Here is a 20,415-nt window from a genome sequence, read left to right on the forward strand (position 1 = left end):
TCGAGCACGATCACTCAAACAGCATCGATCTTCCCCGAACAATAGTTGGGGTGTGATACTTATAGACATGATGACCATGGTGACATGCGTCACTACAGATGAAAAACAACATGCATGTTCCAGTAATTCTATCTCAGGAGATATTCCAAAAAGAACAGTTCCTTCCGATGTTCCTCCACCTAACAGATGCATCCTGTCATTACACTCTTACACTGGACTAATCAGAACTAAACTGTCACGTATACAGGTACACAGCCTTTGCAATCAGTTCCCTCAGGCAGACTATGTGTCTGTGTTGTGACCTTAGCGCCTGACCCCCCTCTACGTCCTCTGTTACCAGGCAAACTTCAATGCAGGAGGCTGCTGAATGCACACAGGCAATATGCAGTAAATTATACGATAAACATGTAGGCAACCTTTCAATAGCTGAACTTTGCTCCATTGATCGGCCAGACATCGCGCTGCCCGTAGCTTCAAACCATTAATTAACTTGACCGAGCTTCAACCCTTTAATTATGCAATATGTGTATAACATGATTACAGTTGCACCTGCAATGAAAGATTATGTGCTTATGCCAACCCGTGAAATACAGACTTTAATATAACCTCACCAGTTTCAATAAATGTGTCAATGAAAGATTACAATGATAAATCATAAATGATACAACAGTAATATTGATTATGAATATAAAATAATATTTCATCTCGACATTACCCACCTCTGTCCAAGAGTGAATGTTAGAACAAGTTCAGAATCAGCAACTGACCTCACAATAGTGTCAGACTCATTGGCAGGTATTTGTTCATGGCAGGTACCGACCGTAGGTAAAGACCGCTATCCTATGACTGAGATAGAGCTGAATGTAGAGAAACATGACAAAGGGGGTGTTTAGAAGTGGTGTTGCAGTACTGCTGATTGGTAAACATTTAGATTAGTCAGTGACCAGGAAATACAAAAGATTGATATAAATGTTGAGGTTGCTGATTAAATTCTTCTACTTGTAATGCAGTCTCAGAGGTGGCAAATCGGGCGATAAGGTCTTAAGATCAAGCTTTTATATTTGAGGCAATTAGCCAAAATAAAGCCCATCTTATCAAAGGAGTGTTATGAGACAGCAATACATGCCTTTGTTACATCTAGGCTGGAATATTGTAACACACTTTATTGTGGGGTTAGTGATGCATCCGTTGTTGTGGAATAATCTGTCCTTGCACGTTAGGCAGGTCTTTTTTCTTTCTGAGTTTAAAACTTATCTGAAAACATACTGATTTGCTGAAGCCTTTGGCACTATTTTAAGGGGTTGACTCAACTTTCTTTAAAAACATTTTTAATGAAATTATTTTATTTTGTTTATTTGTTTATTTGTTTAAATCTACCTGTATATATACAGTACTTTTTAAAGCGCTATATAAACGTTAACATAAAACCATATAAATAAAGCTGGTACGGTCAGATGGATGGAATAAACGAGGAGTATGGATGTCCAATCTTGAGGAATGGAGAGGCAAGAGCAGTAAAAAATGAGGAGAAGGCAAATGTGTTGGCAAAAACGTTTGTTAAAATCCACAGTTCAGGCAATATTAGTGAAGAAGGGTGAAGAGGAAGAGTAATGCCATCATAGAGAATAGGGCTTTACTGAAACAGATAGAAGATACGGATGATTTATTAAATCACTTTAAAAAAGAGGTTGTGGTTGTGCCCATACATGAACCAGGAAAGGATGATACAAATCCAGGAAATTACAGTCTCATAGCTTTAACATCTGAGTTGGGAGTTCGCCTTGTAATCGGAAGGTTGCCGGTTCGAGCCCCGGCTTGGACAGTCTCGGTCGTTGTGTCCTTGGGCAAGACACTTCACCCGTTGCCTACTGGTGGTGGTCAGAGGGCCCGGTGGCGCCAGTGTCCGGCAGCCTCGCCTCTGTCAGTGCTCCTCAGGGTGGCTGTGGCTACAATGTAGCTGCCATCACCAGTGTGTGAATGGGTGGATGAGTGGATATGTAAAACGCTTTGGGGTCCTTAGGGACTAGTAAAGCGCTATATAAACACAGGCCATTTACCATTTATCTTTAAAATTACGGAGCGAATAATAAATGACAAATTAATGTGTTATATAGAAAATAAAGGATACATATCTAAACATCAAAGTGGTTTCAGAAGAGGGAGAAATACAATGGATAAAGAAAGGAGGGGACGATGCTTGTAATAAAATTCAAAGGAGAGCAGGAGAAATGAGGAGCACAGTTTGGAGTAGGCGCGAGGAGGTGGTCATTTCTAGAATAAGGTTTGGACATACTGGTTTGAACACAAAACTATTCATGACAGGGAAACATGATGCAGGGAAACGTGATCACTGCAGAGAAGGGTGAACTATAGAACGTGTTAGATTACACTGTCAGAAATATCAGGTGGAGAGAAGGTAACTGATCCAAAACCTCAGTAACATAAAAATTAAACTGGATCTTATTGATTTACTGCAAAAGGACTCAAGACGTGAGTGTTATCAGGCCCTATTCCACTTTTTAAAAGAGAGTAAACATTTGAGGAGGGCTTGAGGGTCGACACTCCATACCAGTTGGTGGCAGTAACGCACCATTTTATTGTTTGCAAACCGCCAATAAAACTTAAGAAGAAGAAGAAGAAGCAGGGGAGGAGACGAAGAAGAAGAGGTGTGCGTACTGTGCTCTTTGCTGTGTCTTGCCACAGTTTTAAAAGTAGGGCACTTGTTGAAGAACCCGTATCAAAGTATTGTGGCGACGCCTCGTGTTTAATGTAATTGATGAACGGCGTGTTGTGAGGTGTGTATTGCAGCTGCGAAGACGAACGTTCGTTCTCCTGTTATGCTGGGCTCACACTGTGCGATTTTTGGCCCATTTTGAGCCAGTTTTTGAGTCGTGCGACCGTTTTGTCGATCGGCCCGGTTTTGGCCTTCATCGTGCGTCGTGTAGTATACGTGGGGGTAACGAGAAGCGATTAACACCTCCGAGCAGCTCCCGAACATAAATCGCTTGGTCGGGAGGGTGTCACCGCAGCTTCTCGCACTGCGCACGCGCAAACACAACAACCGTGAAAATAGTTGGATTTACATTGCTGCTCAAACACAGCTGATCATGTTTTTCATTAGCAATTTAGCAAAGTTGATGGTGGTGGTGTGCGTGTCTGTGTGAGTGAAAGGCAGAGAGGGAGAGCGAGCGACAGAATTTCTGTTATAACCTTCATTTTATGGACGCACAGTGTGAGCACTCGGGTCGCATCAGAGCATCGGGCCGTATAGTGTGAGACCTGCATCGTGACCTACGAACTTCTAACCCCTGCGAGTCAATCGTGCAGTTCGAGCAGAAGCTGAATAATGCGACTGAAAAAATCGCACAGCGTCTGCCCAGCTTTAGGTTACAGCTGGTAGGAAGGTGCGTTCAGTGTGTCTTTGTAAATTTAAGTTTCCATGTCAAACGAGATAAAACAGTTATTTCTGGATGCGCACTTATTTGCTGAGATTAACAATGTGTTTTTGTAAACCACGTGATGATTTAAGTAATTTAATCTTTACAGAATATGTCAGCGAGGCTAAAAGAGCAATATTTTTATGTTTAGTAAACTGACGTTTCTAAATGTTACTGCTTTTATTTCATTAGTTCTGACGAGGACAGCTGAGTGATGTTGTTGGTGAGCTTGGATTAAATCATCTCTAAACAAAGAACTTGTCCTCGTGGTGACTGACTTGGGGAGTGGAGGTCAGTGAGCCCATTGTCTCTGCTGGTCCGACTCCAACTACAAAGCCGGCCGCTCGCCCCCTCCTGAGTCTGAGAGGAGATCCAGAGTAAGTCAGTTATAACTACACTGGTTGCTTAACTTCATCATTTTCTACAGGGTCTCTCTCTCTTAGCTCACTTTGGTTTGATTTCTGCCTTCTGTTTAGCCTCTCTGTTTGTCTGCCTCAGGAACTTAATGGTTTATCATTTGAGTTACACTCTCTGTTTCCCTTCATATGAAGGTGATGTCTGTGGAGTGATCATGACTTCATTAAAAATCCTCTGTTTTCCTTTTCCACTTCTCTTCTTTCATATTCTTTCTGACGTCTTTTCTTGTGTAAGCTGCTAACTCTTGTGATGGAGATTTCTTTATTTTATGTGTTGATCATATGTTTTGACAATATCACTTTAGTAATATCTATAGTACATTTTGTGTGACTTGGTTCTACATATAGGAAAACATCAAATATGTTATTCCACACACAGATGGGTATTGTGAGTGAGTTGGACTGACAAAGTCTCACACTCAGTCTTTCTCTCATTTCAGTTTTATTGTTGACAAACTGAACGGTTTGTATTACAGTCTAGTCCAACTTAACTGAATGCAACCATCTGGTACAATTATAGCTATTCTGAACTATGCAATTTATGAAAACTATGCAGCCCCTTCAGCAACTGAAGAATTTGAAAGTAAATTAAAACAAAATCTAATTTTACATTAAATAAAAAAGTTTTAAACTTAATTAAAATAAAACATGTCTTAAATTAAAATAAGTAAACTGTCATGTTTATTGCTGCCAAAAAAAAAAGTTAAACACATTTGGACAGTGAAGGAATGTCAGGATTCTTGCTCAGAAAAAGGATCAACATGAAGTCAGATCATGTTCCAGTCCATGAAAAAATTGTTTGTAACAAAATATCGATTTCTGCTGTCCCTGTATCGATACATTATTAGCAAACAAAATATCACGATACTACACAGTATCGATTTTTTCCCCCACCCCTATTAGGCAGATAGTGAGACTCCTCCTTATCTCCAGGGAGGAGGTGTTGAGATGAAAATATTTGAAGTGCCTCAATTCTATGCTGTATATGAACTAAAATGCCATATAACCGTATAGTGTAGTATTAAGTGGACATGGCCCTGAAAAATAAAGGCATTAGACTACGTGTCCTTGGGGGGTAGAAAGCTGTAGACCAGCGGTCCCCAACCTTTTTTGCACCACGGACCGGTTTATGTCTGACAATATTTTGACGGACGGCTTTGTGAGGTAAGAGGGGGCACTTGTGGATGAGCTGAAGATATAGACCTGATGTCACTGTTTGGGTTCTTTGTCATTACAGGAGAAAGAAGTGAAAGCAGGCCCAAACCTCAGCACATGGATGACATCAACCAAAAACATCCAGCACCAGAAAGTAAAGATGAGCCAGCAGCGATCCCTGTGGAAAAGACTTTTCCTGCTATGAAGCAGATCAGAAGACGCAAGCACGCCAACAGGGAGGACAGAAGCTTGAGCTGTGATCAGTGTGGAAAGGCTTTTACTCAGAAAGGTCACTTGAAATCACATCAGCTGATCCACACCGGTGTGAAACCATTCAGCTGTGATCAATGTGGAAAGACCTTTACTCTTAGATGGAGCTTAAAATTACATCAGGTCGTCCACACTGGATTTAAAGCTTTCAACTGTGATCAGTGTGAAAAGTCTTTTACTCTGAGATGCACCTTAAAAAGACATCAGCTGATCCACACCGGTGTGAAGCCATTCAGCTGTGATCAATGTGGAAAGACCTTTAGTCTAAGATGCAACTTAAAAAAACATCAGCTACTCCACACCGGTGTGAAACCATTCAGCTGTGATCAGTGTGGGATGTCTTTTACTCGAAAAGGTCACTTAAAGAGACATTATATGATCCATGTTGGAGGTAAATCATTTATCTGTGATCTGTGTGGAAAGGCTTTTATGGATAGAGATCACTTAGAGAGACATCAGGGCATCCACAGTGAAGTTAAACCTTTCACCTGTGATCAGTGTGGAAATTCTTTTACTCAGAAGAGCAACTTAAAAGCACATCAGCTCATCCACAGTGGATATAAACCGTTTGGCTGTGATCAGTGTGGAAAGGCTTTTACTCAGAAGAGCAACTTAAAAGCACATCAGCTCATCCACAGTGGATATAAACAGTTCAGCTGTGATCAGTGTGGAAAGGCTTTTACGTCTATGACTGGCTTAAACTCACATCAGCTCATCCACTCTCGAGTTAAATCATTTGTATGTGGTGACTGTGGAAAGGCTTTTACTCGTATGACTAGCTTAAAATCACATCAGCGCACCCACTCTCGAGTTAAATCATTTGTATGTGATCAGTGTGGAAAGTCTTTCATCCATTACAAAAGTCTATTGAGCCATCAAAAGACCCACAAAGTGTCCTCCTGTGCGAAAAGTGGCAGACCAATGGGACATTACCCTGACGGGGTTCATTTGAACACAGTGGGAGAAACGGGGGATCTGAACAAAAGTTCTTCTGGATGCTGCGTCAAACTTAAAAAGCTTGAGATCAGGCTTCACAGAATTCAGCTTTAATTTCCTGAGAAAGTCAGAGCTTCACTGTCTTTGTAGATCTAGTGAAAACATGAAAGGGTGCAAAAAGAGGCACTGTGGTACTGCATGATGAAGTCAGAAGTGACAGAGAAGTATGTGAGCGTGGTTCAGGACATGTTTGTGTGGTAGCAGTGACTACCACACATACTTGGGTTGAAGGTGGGGGCAGGATTACATCAATTCTGAGCCCCTTCTTCCTTTTTCAAAGAGAGGGCAATACTCAGGAAAGGATGATGACAATAGAGCTGCAAGACAGGATGGAAAGAAAAAGAGTTTAAGAGAAGATCATGAATGTTGTGAAGCGATCGAGCCGCGATTACAAAATCTTAGCTTATGGAGTTAGTTATCCCAACACAAGTTTAGCGAGTTTAACTTCACTGGCTGTGTCCACAAACAGCATGCAGAGCAAACATTACTCCCATCATCTGATCACAAGAAAAGCAAAATGTCAGAAGAGTTCACCTTCTGGGTCAAACTGTCAGACCTGTTACTGTTTATTTGGCTGTTCATCGTGAGGTAATTATCAGTGGCAGTGCTGCGCCACTTCTGTTGTAACTCACAGGAAATGTGTTTTAAATGGGCTCTATTGTCACAAAACACGGAGTGTACAGGTAACAGAACCCCAAAAGCATACTCAGTACACCCAAGCTCAGAACTATGTACAAGTTTTATATAACTGAGGAATCTTCTAACACAGCTAAGGGAACCAAAATTATATTTAAATGTTCATTTGCTATTTCATCTAGGGTTTGAGAGTAACGAAATTTCTATTCTCTGTATGTCCTGTACATGTGGCAGAATTGACAAATAAAGTTGACTTTGACTTTGAAAAAGTAAGGCTCATGCCGCGGGGGACGAGGTAATGTGTAAAGTTTTCAGTGGTCTGTGTTTTCTTACAGGATGTGAGTGTGTTTTGCTCCATGAAGAGACAAACCTACATTCTTTTTTTTATGTTGCAATAAAAATATTTTTATTGTAAGTCATAAATGTGTGTCATTTATGATAAAACTGACTTGCTGTCCCTTTGTTCCCGTGTACCTAAGTAATTGTGGGTAATATCTTGATGCATGCTCAATCATCCAGGTAAGGAAATCCCAGAAGTTGATTCTGTTCATCTGTGCATAATGAATAATGAAGGCTGTTAATCATTAGCATGCAAAGTGTCATGACCACTGATCACTAAATCCACTATTGGAGTGTACATTGTCCGCTCCATTCATAGCTGAATGCATCACATTTACTTCTCCACATTTTGTACCAGAAGATTCACCAGCCTTTAGAAGACAGTGGTCCCGAACCAGAAATGGTAAAGTCGCTGTGTATAAGAGCAAGGATATTTTATACAGTGGCTTGCAAAAGTATTCGGCCCCCTTGAACTTTTCCACATCTTGTCACATTACAGCCACAAACATGAATCAATTTGATTGGAATCCCCCTTCCCCCGCCACACACACATAAAACATATTAACATAAAAGTGTTGTCGGAACCATACTGAATTTCCCCAAAAACACACACACACACATATGAAGAGAGAGAGAGTATACATAGTATGCAAACGGCTACCAAACAGCCATCATAATTCGTCATACAATGAGAACAGGACAAATCAACAACTGACACTGACTAATTAATATTAAAATCTGTAACATAACATTGTTTTGAGTTTAGTCCGTTACTGTTACTATTTTTACCATTTCTTCTTGGAGCAACTGTAACCCACATTATTTCCTTAGGGATTAATAAAGTATTCTGACTCTGATTGTTTCAGGATGAGCTGCCATTATCCAATCACACGTCTGCTTACCTGTAGCTCGTTTCTCCTCCTCTTCTTTTGAATGAATGAATGAATGAATGCTTTATTGGCCATATGCAGGTTGCCCCACAGAGGAATAGGACCCCCCCCCCGACTTACACACACAACAACAAGACAACACAAGGGAATACAGTCGGAGACCGGCAGCGTTGAGAGAATAACACTGAAAAAATTACACAACATTGGGAAAAGTACAAGAGGAAAAAAAGAGACCTCTTCACACGCTGGGCAACCTATGGAAGGACAGCATGAGAACAGGAAACAAAAAAACTCCTCTGCACAGAGAGCACATTAATGTCCACATCACAACATCAGAGCACATGACAAGCCACAGGGGATGGATAGGGGGGTGGGGGGTGATTCGAAGGAACACAGCAGTCGTCCTGCACCATGCTATCATTTCAGCGCGGCACGCAGACCCGCTGCCTTCCCCCGCAGGAACAAGCATCGAAGGCGTTTGGAAGGGAGGGGGATGAGTGCGTGCTTATCAGTGTAAGTGTGTCCAGAGTTCAGCTGAGACAGTGTCCTTCGCTGTATCAGGCTAAGTAAACAGTCCTCCAGCCGATCCTGGTGTCCTTCATGGGATGGGAAGAATAGTCATCACACAGTCGTTATCAGGGAGTTGTTTTGGTGGGCTCCAGCCTTGGGCCTAGCAGCTGGCGCCGTGGTGTCCAAATGTTGAATATTGTTGATTTCTCCTTTATGCGAGCAGCGAATTTAGCACTCTGACACTGGGGCCTCGATTTCCCGTTGGAGCGCTGCGAGCCTCCCCATGATGGTATCAAGCTTCTGTTCCGTGGTGTTGTCATTCTTTTGGTTCTGAGACCCCACAGCTGCAGTGAGCCGTTCTGCGATGTTATCCAACTTTCGCTCAAGGGTGTTATTGTGAGCAGGCCCCTCTCTGATGTATCCCATCATACGCTCAATGGTGTTAGTTTGAGTCTTCACGGCAGCTGTAAGCGTCTCCAAGGTGTTAACCATGCTGCGTTCGGTGTGGGAGGCCGCGCCTCGTCCCATCGCTTCAATTCCAGCGGTCAGCTTAGGGGGAGTTTGAACAGCTGGTTCCGCTCTCTTATTTCTCCGATAAGTCAGGGCCAAGCCAGCTCCGATCAGCAAGAACCCTGTTATCATGGCAAGAACCCTGTTATCACCCTTTTCTATTTTTTCTAAACTGAGCACCTGATGGCTTTGAACTTTTCTTGTACATCTTCCATTGGTTTTAATTTTGCACTCCAGTATGAACACCCATCCCTCAACTCGAGGATCACCACAACATAACCTAACAGACCTACACCTTAGTTCACAGATTCCCTTTGTGTAGGTTTTATTTCTGGGATTTCACACAACCCAGGATTCAAATCATGAATACATGATGGGCTTGGATTTACAACATTATGAATGAAATGTGCTCTATCTGGAAGCAGCCGGCCCCGCCCCTTTCGACAGGTTGTGTGTGAGACTTTAAATCATCAAACTGTAAATTATACATTTTAAATTGTTATTGATCCTTTACCCCGAGTCCTAATGTGTATATTTATTTTCTTACTCTTCTTATATTTATTGTTTGTTTACTTGCACTGCTGTAACTGGAGCCTCGTCGTCTCGTCTCTCTGGACTGTCTGTAGCGGAGATGACAATAAAGTTTACTTTGACTTCAGCAGCGAGCAGGAGCACCGAGGAAAAACATGGGTGCAAATTATAAGTCTGTATCATGATGTCTGGTGTTTTCGTGTTTGTTGATTTGTTTTTATTTTGTTTTTATTTTGCGAGTCGGTTATTAGATGCTGCTCCAGCCGGTCAGAGAATCCCCCGCCGCCCCGCCCTCTCCTTTCTGTGCCGCAAGCAACAGGCGCACCTCGCAAACGGAGGGCGCCCTTACTCCCAGCAAATGGGCGATAGAAAAACGATTGGTGCCCATGCCATTCCCAATATGCGCTGGCTGATGTTGGAGCAGCATGAGTACGAGCAATTATTTATTTATTTTTGCCGATGCCCACTAGGGCAACCGCCCGTATCAAAAACCGCTACTGGTTACAGTGATGGTTCATGCACTTCATATAAAAGCAGACCAAACAGATGTGCAGGTGACTTCGGGTCACTTCAGACAGGGTCAGTGAATGTCTCATTCAAAAAAACTGTGGGGAATGAAATGGGATAGTCCTTAATTAATACGTTTAAGCCTCTGGAAATAGGGACTGTGTTTGAAGTAAATTAAACATCTGCACTTGATTGGAAATCCGCTGTGGTTTTGTACAGAGGCTAAACTGGTGTATGTGTTCATAATTTGTAAACTGAAGATAATTAATCTCAGAAATCATGACACAATATGGAGCCCGCATAAGCTGCATTTACTAGCATCAGGAATACCCGTCCTGTAGTAACTCAGTATCAGATCGATACTGTTGCGACTTTCATCCATAAATAAAGCCGCGGCCGGCTGAGTTGGTTGTGTCCCTGTGACGCGCCTCCAATAATCCATATGAGTCGGACTTGTACTTTGCGCATTTATTTTAAGAACAAAACAAAAACAAACGTTTGCGCTTTCAATCAATTTACAAATAGCGCATGGATTAACTGGTGTGCCAAAAAATGACGCTCAACAGAAAAGTTTGCCCACATCCACTCACCCAACACACCTGCATCAGGTAAATAGACTGTGACCACACCCACATGCCATCACCTAAGACGCAGGTAAAGCTATACACCTGTGCCACCGTAACAAATAAGCAAAACATAAACATTGACTTTGGCTCTTACAGATACCAAAGCTGTTACGACTCTGCTAATCACAGTTCAATCAAGTTCACTTCTCCATCCCTGAGGGATCCTCTTGGTCATACCGTATTTTAATAAGAAGAATCGGATTTGATATTCTCCGCATGCTCATTGGACAGGAGCCTGTCAATCACAAATTATTAGCCAATGAGCAAGCCGTTTCACAGCCAGATCCGTGCTTCCAAAGTTACGTGGGTTTTCTATCACCAAGATGGCGACCGCGGAAACGCTCGTCCCGATGCTTTCAAACGGCTTCAGAAAACAGCGCGTGGTGTCACCTGTAGCTACGATCGCACCTGACAACCGCGTGAACCACGTGGGTCTCTGCTCCCTGATCTGTTTCGTGTGTTTGGAAAGAGTTGCAGCTTCATCGCGGAGTTTCTCTCGGTTTGTGGGCTCATCTAAAGGTAAGCACCGAGCTAACTTTACTGTGAGTTCAGTTCATGTTGAGTTTAGCTCCTGAATGAGGTCTTCTGCTGCTCTCCTCGGTGTCTGTTCACAGTTTATTGTGAACACGTTGAGAGAAGAGTGAGAGAGTGTTTGGAGAAGAACACCAACTAATCATTAGCTCAGCATGCTGGGAGAAGTTGGAGCAGAAAAGTCTTTTCATTGTCCCTGCAGCTGTTTTTCTGCCTGCACCAAACCTCTACAGCCTCGTTTCTATTTGAAGTGATAACAGGAAATGGATGAGAGCGATCTGCTGCAGTATCAGGGTCACAATAAACTTTATTGTCCAGCTGCTGTGGATGAACACATGAGAGGAAGTGAACTCCTAAAATGATCTGCAGACAGCAGTGAGAGTGATGAGGAGAGAATAGAGATACCAGTAACAACACATAAGACAAAACACAAACTGCAGGAGACAAAAAGAAAGACATGCACCGGTGACTGCGGTCTGTGTGTTGAGGCCAGGAGAAAATTAGGCTTAAGCTGAAATTGGGGAACTTGGCTATCTATACTCCAGAAGCCAGGGAGGTTGTTTGCAGGGGAGTTACTAAATTTTTAAAACCCAACTTGGAAATATCACATTTTTACTTGATAGCAGCAGGTGTTAAAATTATTGGTCATATTTTGTGGCAGGATGCCTAAATAACATTAAATGTTTAAATGTGTCCATTTTAAAGTTTGAGAGCTCTACTGGACAGCTGTGAGGTTACAAATGAAGAGCGTGTTATGTGCAACAATGTAGCAATTTTACTGTTACACTTTGATTCTCTTTACAGACTTGTCATCTGCATTGTATCACCGTCTGATAAGGTCGCTTATTAGAGTATTGTGCACTCATAGGGGTCATTTTGATGCCCGATATGCCTGTTTTTGTGAGCATGTACAGAGCTAGGAGTAAAAGCCCAGCTTAAGAGGAAGCTGATATTCACTGTTTCTATGTAGAAATCTACACAAATCTGGTTAATGTTTGCAAACATGCTGTCTTTTAGGCTATATCAGAATCAGAAAGACTTTATTTATCCCCAAGGAGCAATTAATAAAGCCTCACATAGAAGCTGCAACTCCACTGAGCATGTGCATGTGTTTGTGCATGTCCGCCAGACTCAGGGAGATGCACCAATGTGCTATGGGAGGGGTGAGATGGGACAGAAGACACACCGAGTTTAATAATAACAAAGAACGCAGCAGTGACACATTAACACATGTGGATTAAAAAAAGAGGTGTGTGAAGACGTGCTCATTGCATCATGGGAAGGCCTTAGCAGCATGAGCCTGTTGCAGCATAACTAATGAAGCATTCAGGGTCACTTGATCCAACATTAACTATAAGTTTTATTAAACAGGAGAATTTTAAGTAAGTTTTTTGTTATTCGAGTTTTTATTCGGGAAATACAGGCATGAATGCACTTTTGGCTCATCATTTCATCATTTTAAAGTAACAAAACCGAGAAGGAAAGAAAAATGTCTGGGCCTTGTCGTACAATGGGTACACTAAAGTTTGACTTTGCAAAAAACTGTGTTTCAGGCTAAAAAGTTCTGTGGTTCAAAAAACCTATGAAAAGCACTTTTTTATACTTGTGTTAGGTTTTGTATAGAAATGACACAAAATTCAATCTCGGGCTAAATGTGATGTAAAAAGTTTACACTGACATCCATCTTGATCAAAGATGAGTGTTGTGAAGCTTATCTCAAAAGTAGAATCTGCCTACCAAATCCAAACTGGGAGCTAGTTCTGCAGCAGAGAGGGGCAACAGGAGGTTGAAAGCTGAAGTCTCTGCCTCCCATTCTACTTTCAAATATCATAAGAACGGCAAGTAAACCTGCAGCAAAGTGGTCTGCAGTGGAAACATGGTATTTTGAGGTCATTAAGATGGGGCCGGATTATTCAAGACCTTGTATGTGAGGAGGAAGATTTAAAATTCACTTCTCGATTTAACAGAGAGTCAATGAAGGGACGCCAGTGTAGTATTCTCTCTCTTTGTAGTCCCTCTCAGTAGTCTCGTTGTCTAATAAAAATCTGTTCTTTGTCCCAGCTGATCAGCAGGAGGAGAAGAGTCTGACGGAGCAGCAGAGAAAGATTTTCAGCTATTTGGTCTCAGCTGACTCACTACAAAGGAAACAATGAGTTTCGCAGAAAAGGTGAGAAAAATATCAGTTTCTCTGTTGGTGAATCTGGGTGCACTTCATCGGCTCTCAAATCTAAACTGGGAGCTGGTTCCACATCGGCTGCTGTGTGTTAGCCCCAGGCTACACATTCATACCTATACAAACAAGAATCAAGTTAATAGATGAAATAAGAAGATCACACATTAACAGGACACTAAAATAGCAGATTAAGAAAATTGAAATTCATATTAAACCCCCAAATTTTAAATGTAATAATTTCCCATTTAAACATAATCTGATCTACAAACATCTGAGTGACAGCCCTGGTCTTTATGAGAAATATTGTGAAGTCTTTAAAGCTCCCATTTCGACAATATCATAGGATTAAAACAGTGGAGTGCCACCCAACAACTCTCAGCTGATCAGCAGTGAAATATGACTAGAAGTAGAGAAAATAAACAGGATAGTAGCTGGATACGTTTTCATGGTCCAGTATTGTTCTGATTTTCTTTTTCCCCTCCCTCTGGCAGTCAGGTAATTTTCTGGGTATTGAGATTGAGTTTGTAGCATCGTGATAATCCTGCTTTAATCAGCTTCACTCTACTAATTACTGCTTGTTCTGGGTGGGGATGAGAAACATAAGAGAGATGATATTTACCACTTTTAGTTGCTTCTTTGTCATAAGGGGTCTGGTATAGTTTTAATTAATATCTCAATCTAAACACTAGGTATAGCCATTTACAGATATTCTAATGGTTAAGTTATGGAAAAATGAATAATTGATAGTAAAGTATGCTCCTGTCACCAGAAGGTTGGGGTAATCCACAAGGTATTTGGCAACTGCCATGATTCAACATCAGGTTTAAAGCTCGTGTTAATGGAGGAAGTTTGAAGGTTGAGTTTGTTCCACGACTGCATTTCACTCACTGCCTCTGTTTGTATCTCTGTCACTGCAGGACCAACATGGAGCGAGAAGTCAGCGCTCTCAGGAGGCCGACAAACCTCACAGAAGAAAGAGAGACAAAACATACACCTGTGACGATTGTGGGAAAGGTTTTACCTGGAAGGTCTCATTAAAAAAACATCAAGTCATTCACACTGGAGAGAGACCGTTTAGCTGTGACTTGTGTGGAAAGTCTTTTAGACAGCCTGGAAGTTTAAAAAGACACCAGCTCATTCATAGTGGAGTTAAAGAACATACTTGCAATCAGTGTGGGAAGTGTTTCTCTCGGAAAGAAGGGTTGGAAGAGCACAAACGTATCCACAGTGGCGTTAAACAGTACAGCTGTGATCAGTGTGGTAAAGTCTTTGCTCACCGTAGCGGCTTATGGACTCATCAAGTTGCCCACTCTGGAATTAAGGCATACAGCTGTGAGGTTTGTGGAAAAACCTTCAGCCAAGTAGGGCACCGAAATGCACACCTACGCATTCACACCAAAGAGGATGTGTACTACTGTGAACAGTGTGGAAAAGTGTTTATGACAAACAGAGACTTAAAAATCCACAAATTCACTCACACTGGAGAGAGACCTTATAAATGTGACGTGTGCGATAAGGCTTTTAAAGATCCAAGTTCCCTCAAAGCGCACCAACAGATCCACACCAGGAAGAAACTCTACAAGTGCAGTTACTGCGAGGTATGTGTTTACATTTTTATCTTGTAATTTTAGTGTTTGAACAACTCTGCTTATTAAATTTTGTTACAATATTAGCAACTATGCTGTATGTACATTTTCTGTCTGGTCTACATAGAATAAAAAGAATTGTAGTGTCATTATAAAGATATAAGACTTAAAAAACAACCACAACTAAATAGTCTACTCTCAAGTAGGCTGTTTGCCTGTGATGCCACTGCTGGTTGTTAACATTAATGTTTTCATAACACTTCCATTACAGCTGGTAAGTGGGCCTTAGAAACTGTCCACACCTAAACTTTTGAGGCACAAATTCTTCTGTCTCCGTTCAAAACACATTTTAGTTATCTTTGACGCACCTGAGGGATTTACTATGAGGGAATTTCAACCACTGTCAGAGATCAAGTTTTCCGCTTCAGCTTCTGTACGAGGTCATATAAAAAATGTCAACCATAAAAAGATCCCCATGAGTGCCACCTAATCTAATCGAAGACATTGTCCAATGATGATAAAGTGGTGAAATATAAAGAAAATAAAAGTGTAACACTAAATTTCTACATAATTGTAAAAATATTAGATTAATATTGCAAAGAAACATTAAGTTTGTTATTTCAAGTGACAATTTTAGAGTAATGGTGCATTCACTGGTCGTGTGCGCATTCGCACCTCGAAGCACGTCCAAAGCGAACTGGTCAGGCTTTAAAATATGCAATTTTCATGCCCGTGAAGCGGAAATGTGGGAGGAAGTAGTGCCAGATGGCAGCTGTCGATCTAGCGTTTGAAGAGAGGGTCTCCCTTCTCTATTCACCGTGGAGAGCAGAGCAGCGGCGTAAAGGACGCTTTACACATTAGTCATTACAAAAATTTATTTGAAACAATATTAAGATGCTCAAACTGAAAAACATTAAACATGAATATATAAAATATAACTATTTACAGAGAGACAGGAATAAAAAGGACCCAGCTTAAAGTGGAAGAGCCTCAGGGAGAAGGAGGAGAAAAATAAGAACATTGTTTCTGCCCTGGAGGCTCCTGATTGGTTTTCGCGGCGCGACTTGACGCTGGAGTTCAGATTTTTCCAACTCAAGCGGTAGACGCAATAAGCGGGAATGCACAAAATGCACCACACAAACTGCAGTGCGTATTTTACTTCGCGCTTCAAACGCATCAGCCAGGCTTCTTTTTGCGCGAATCAGGCAGAAAAGTGTTTTTTGCGATGCAAATCTGTCGCGCTTCATCACGCTCCTCCATTGACTTTACATGTTAACCTGAAGCTCTGGTCGCTTCTAATGCGTTCGGTGTGAACGCATTAGTTGAAAGTACATGAGTGTTATTGTTGTATTCTTTTTGGTATACCTACAATAACTATATTTTACTTTTTAGTTATCACTGACATAGTAAAATGTAACTGGACATTGGCAGAGATTCTCTTAATTTCAGGCAACCTTCAGGAAAAAAGATTTTGAAGAAATTCCCTGACTCTGACTGTGTTTGTGTCTTTGTTTAGAAGCAGAGCGACACAGATGGATCCAGTTCTCAACCCTGTCATCACTGTGGTGGTGGGAAAGCGTTTCATTGTGACATTTGTGGAAAAACTTTCAATTGGCAAAGGAGCCCAAAAATACATCTACGTAGACACACTGGACACAAACTCAAGTACTGCAAAGAATGTGGGAAAGGCTTCCCCACAGCAGGCGAATTAAAGCGCCATGAACTCATTCACAGTAGCATTAAAACGAACCTCTGTGACCAGTGTGGGTCATCCTTCACCACTGCAGGTGAGCTTAAAGCTCATAAACGAGTCCACACAGGAGAGAAACCATACAAGTGCAGACACTGTGACAGAAGCTTCTCTCGTGCAAATACTCGTAATGATCATGAACGTACACACATTGAAGGAAACTTCAGCTGTGACCAGTGTGACAAGAGCTTCAAGAATCTCAGTTCATACTCCAAACACAAACGATCGCACTCTGCAAATAAGCTATTTCAGTGTGACCAATGTGCAAAACCGTTCACTTCATTATCTGCTCTGACCAAACATCTGCATGATCATGCAGGACTAAAATCTTTGCTGCCATTGGATCACAACAAATCTGAACAGACAGAAAGAACCTCTTCCTGATCAGGCTCCACATAGTTCTGACTGTTTACCCCTGTAAAGAGTCAGCTAATGTCACACCTGGTTCTTATGACATAGCTATGACTTTTGGACTGGCAGTGATACTCTTTGTATTTAATAAGTGGCAACCATTGAAAACTACAGACATTCACCACCAACAGGAGGTGCCATATGGGTTTAGTGCTATTTGGACCAGGTGGTAGTCAGAGGCCCTGGCGTTCTGAGCTGTGGCATACATGACTAACCATGGGACCAGTATAATTTTAAATTTGAACTAGACCTGGGCTGTACTTCTGTGTAATACTTATTTACAGTGGTGGCCCGCAGAAGTAAAAGCCTTTGTCCCAGCAATCAGTTTACTCCCTTCGAGCAAGTGCTTTGGCCACAGTGGGAAGGAAAAAGTCCCTTTTATGAAGGGAGCTGGGATGAAGAAGAGACATAAACATGCTGTGGAAGAGAACCAAAGATTAATGAAAGTTTTTCATTTTAACATGGATGAGTTGCTCAGTGGAAACCAAATGTACCTACAAATAATCGAATCTAACCTGAACCTGAAGCCATTCGATATTTTATTTTGATAAATATGGCAGCACTGAGACTCATTTCCTGACTCGTTTTTTTCAGTTAATTCAAATGATTTAATCTTTTAGTTTTGGTTTCTAATTTAGGTTCAGTTCGTTTCATGTAACCTTGCCCACATGTTAGTTTGTAGCTATATTTAATTAACTTTAAAGTTTGTCTTATTAAATGTTTCGGTGTGAAAAATAAAGAAATAATCGTATATTATCGTTACAGCCATTGGACCCATCCTACAATCCTACACTCAATCCTGCTTATGTTGGTGACTTTATTTCACTCAAGGTCACTTTAAATCACTCATACTGTAAACTGTAAAGCTGCTATGTTGGTCATTTTAAACCACTTCAAGGTCACTTTAAATCACAATTCTAAATTGTAAAGTTAGACTGAAATTAACCTTTTTCTTTTACCTCAAAGTGTATATTTACTCCCCTTACCTTAGTCTTATAGTGTATATTTATTCCTACTCTTCCTATATTAATTGTTGTTCTTTTTGCACTGAATGGAACTGGAGCCTCGTCGTCTCATCTCTATATACTGTACTGTATATAGCAGAGATGACAATAAAGTTTACTTTCGCTTTAAAACGAAAAACTATTTCAATGTCTTTTGCTCTATAAACGTGTCTCATGCAGTCTGGTTCGCCTCGAGGTCAATCCAAAATTCTCCATTGATTAGTGCATTGGGGCAGTAACTGAAATTAGCACGGTTAACAGTGAAAACCTTATGAATCTATGATGTATCCATATCAAACATGTAGTCCTAATCCGCCCTGGGTCCAGCATCTGTAGTTTGGTTTCACCAGGTTGAGGAGGTTTGGCCTTTTTCTCGTCTTTTTGATCTGTAAACGGGAGCCTGACAGACAAGTGATGGAAAAAGGTTTGAAAACCAACTCTGTCTCATGCATGTTTTATTGGTGTCTATTGACATACAGTAAACATTTTTTGTGTCTTAGATAAAAGAGTTCAATCCAAAGTTAAAGCAAGATTCAAGTCCATAAATTATGAAATAACTGATGGTAAAATAAAATTAACTAGAACTCAGAGTAGAACTTATAAAGCCATAATGTGGTGTGAAGATAAATAAATAAATAAATAAATAAATAAATGAAGTTCCATAACCAAGATCTATGCCAGGGGTGTCCAAAACCTGGCCTCAAGGGCCGGTGTCCTGCAGGTTTTAGATGTATCTTTGATCCAGCACAGCTGATTTAAATGGCTAAATGACCTTCTCGATATTTCTTGAAATTCTCCAGAGGCCTGGTAATGAAACAATCATTTGAATCAGGTGTGTTGACCCAGGGTGAGATCTAAAACCTGCAGGTCATTGACCCTTGAGGCCTGGAGTGTGCTGCCAGCTAAATCTAAGCTTTATCACTCTGACTTTCCCACACTGTCAAACTCTTTGTGTTATCACTGGTCTAGTTCCGCCTTCACCAGACCAATCAGCAGTCATGCCCCATACTTTAAATCTAACCTTGCATCTGCCATTGGCCTTTACAGACGCCTTTGTGCAACCCACCCCCTCCTCTTCTTTGCCCCTCTTCACTCAGGCTCCATATAAACCACCTTCGTCTCCACCATCAGGATCTAGGCTCTTAGGGGTCCTACTCTAATCCCTTTCACAGCTGGGGTCCGTTCTGCCAAGACATACCATCAGAGGCTAACTGCCAAACACGTCTATCTAAATTATGTTCATCGATAATTCTGTCTTTGACAGAAAAAGGAACAGAAATCCTATAAAGTGAGATTAAATGTGTCACATTGTCAGTAGTTGGTGCCTGCATATATTTCCTCTTCCTGTTGAAGAAAGGTGTAAATCCTCCTTCATTAAGACTTTCTGTGAATCAAGTCAAATGTAGTCATGATGATCTCTAAGGTTGCAGTACAGCAAACCTGGAACAAATGCAAACTGGATTATGGTGAACCTTAAACTCACATTTTAAGATTATAGTCTTTTTACAGCATTTTTACAGCTGTTATTTTAAAAGATTTATTGCAGAAAATTCAGTATTTTTTACTCCTTTACATTTGTTTGACAGCTTTAGTTATTTTCCAAATCAAATTTAACCCAACATCCTGACTCATCCTAGCAGTCCAGTTAAAAGCCCACATCGACTCATCTACTGTTGAAAACATGTCTCAATTTATTCAAAAACTCTTTATGCTGTTTCATTCAGTTGAATAACAGAAAACATAAACTACAGCTCATACAACTGCTCTCATAGCTTACTCAGGTTTTAAAAAATTACAAATTTCAACTTAATGAGAGAAAGAGTTAAAAGTTTTTAAAAAAACACTACCACAAGAAAAACCTCACTGGTGTTAACAAAATTGAACAAAACATTGTGATGCACAGCACACATACTCAGTCCCACCGTCGATGATTTCTTCAGTTCAGTCGATACTTTTCCAGATACAAAATCTGCACGTTAGATTTCCACAGTTGAAATTTTGTGCCCAGCATTAGTTTTGAAGTGTTTGATGATGTAAAGATGGTGGCAGCAGACGGGTGTGCCACAAGGCCACATTAATGTCGAGTGCAACACTTTCATCTTTTCATTACTGCTGATTAGCTGCTAAATGTGTTTAT

At 41.0% G+C, this 20,415-nt stretch overlaps 2 protein-coding genes across 6 annotated transcripts in view; both read left to right on the forward strand.

The window, feature by feature from the left end:
- LOC146702240 (uncharacterized) overlaps positions 1-7,325 on the forward strand; it is an 83,347-nt gene extending 76,022 nt beyond the window's left edge. The window contains exons 1-3 of one of the 4 annotated variants that reach the window (XM_085469001.1): positions 2,610-2,666; positions 3,630-3,814; positions 5,091-7,325. In XM_085469001.1, the coding sequence (XP_085325127.1) occupies positions 5,126-6,328 (1,203 nt within the window). In that variant the 5' untranslated portion in view covers positions 2,610-2,666; positions 3,630-3,814; positions 5,091-5,125 and the 3' untranslated portion in view covers positions 6,329-7,325. Of the gene's footprint in view, positions 1-2,609; positions 2,796-3,300; positions 3,405-3,629; positions 3,815-5,090 lie in introns of those variants that run through there. The other 3 variants (XM_085469000.1, XM_085469002.1, XM_085468999.1) reach the window with 3 other exon arrangements.
- Positions 7,326-11,142: 3,817 nt separating this feature from the next.
- LOC146702248 (uncharacterized) lies at positions 11,143-18,447 on the forward strand. Of its 2 annotated transcripts, none has more exons than XM_085468984.1 (4): positions 11,143-11,342; positions 13,416-13,521; positions 14,445-15,125; positions 16,630-18,447. In XM_085468984.1, exons 2-4 carry the CDS (start codon positions 13,504-13,506, stop codon positions 17,245-17,247), a joined length of 1,317 nt encoding a protein of 438 aa, XP_085325110.1. In that variant the 5' UTR covers positions 11,143-11,342; positions 13,416-13,503; the 3' UTR covers positions 17,248-18,447. The 2 variants fall into 2 exon arrangements, with proteins under 2 accessions (XP_085325110.1, XP_085325111.1); XM_085468985.1 differs by having other exon boundaries at positions 16,633-18,447.
- The last annotated feature ends 1,968 nt before the right edge of the window (positions 18,448-20,415 follow it).

The sequence above is a fragment of the Copadichromis virginalis genome, linkage group LG9 (genome assembly GCF_057382275.1).
Source record: "Copadichromis virginalis isolate Kocher_CV1m ecotype Utaka linkage group LG9, C_Virginalis_male_GT1.1, whole genome shotgun sequence".
Classification (NCBI taxonomy): Eukaryota; Metazoa; Chordata; class Actinopteri; order Cichliformes; family Cichlidae; genus Copadichromis; species Copadichromis virginalis.

Excerpts from the sequence above, each read along its gene's own strand:
- LOC146702248 (XM_085468984.1), top strand. Across the intron at positions 15,126-16,629 it reads ACAAGTGCAGTTACTGCGAG|AAGCAGAGCGACACAGATGG; the intron begins GTATGTGTTTAC and ends GTCTTTGTTTAG.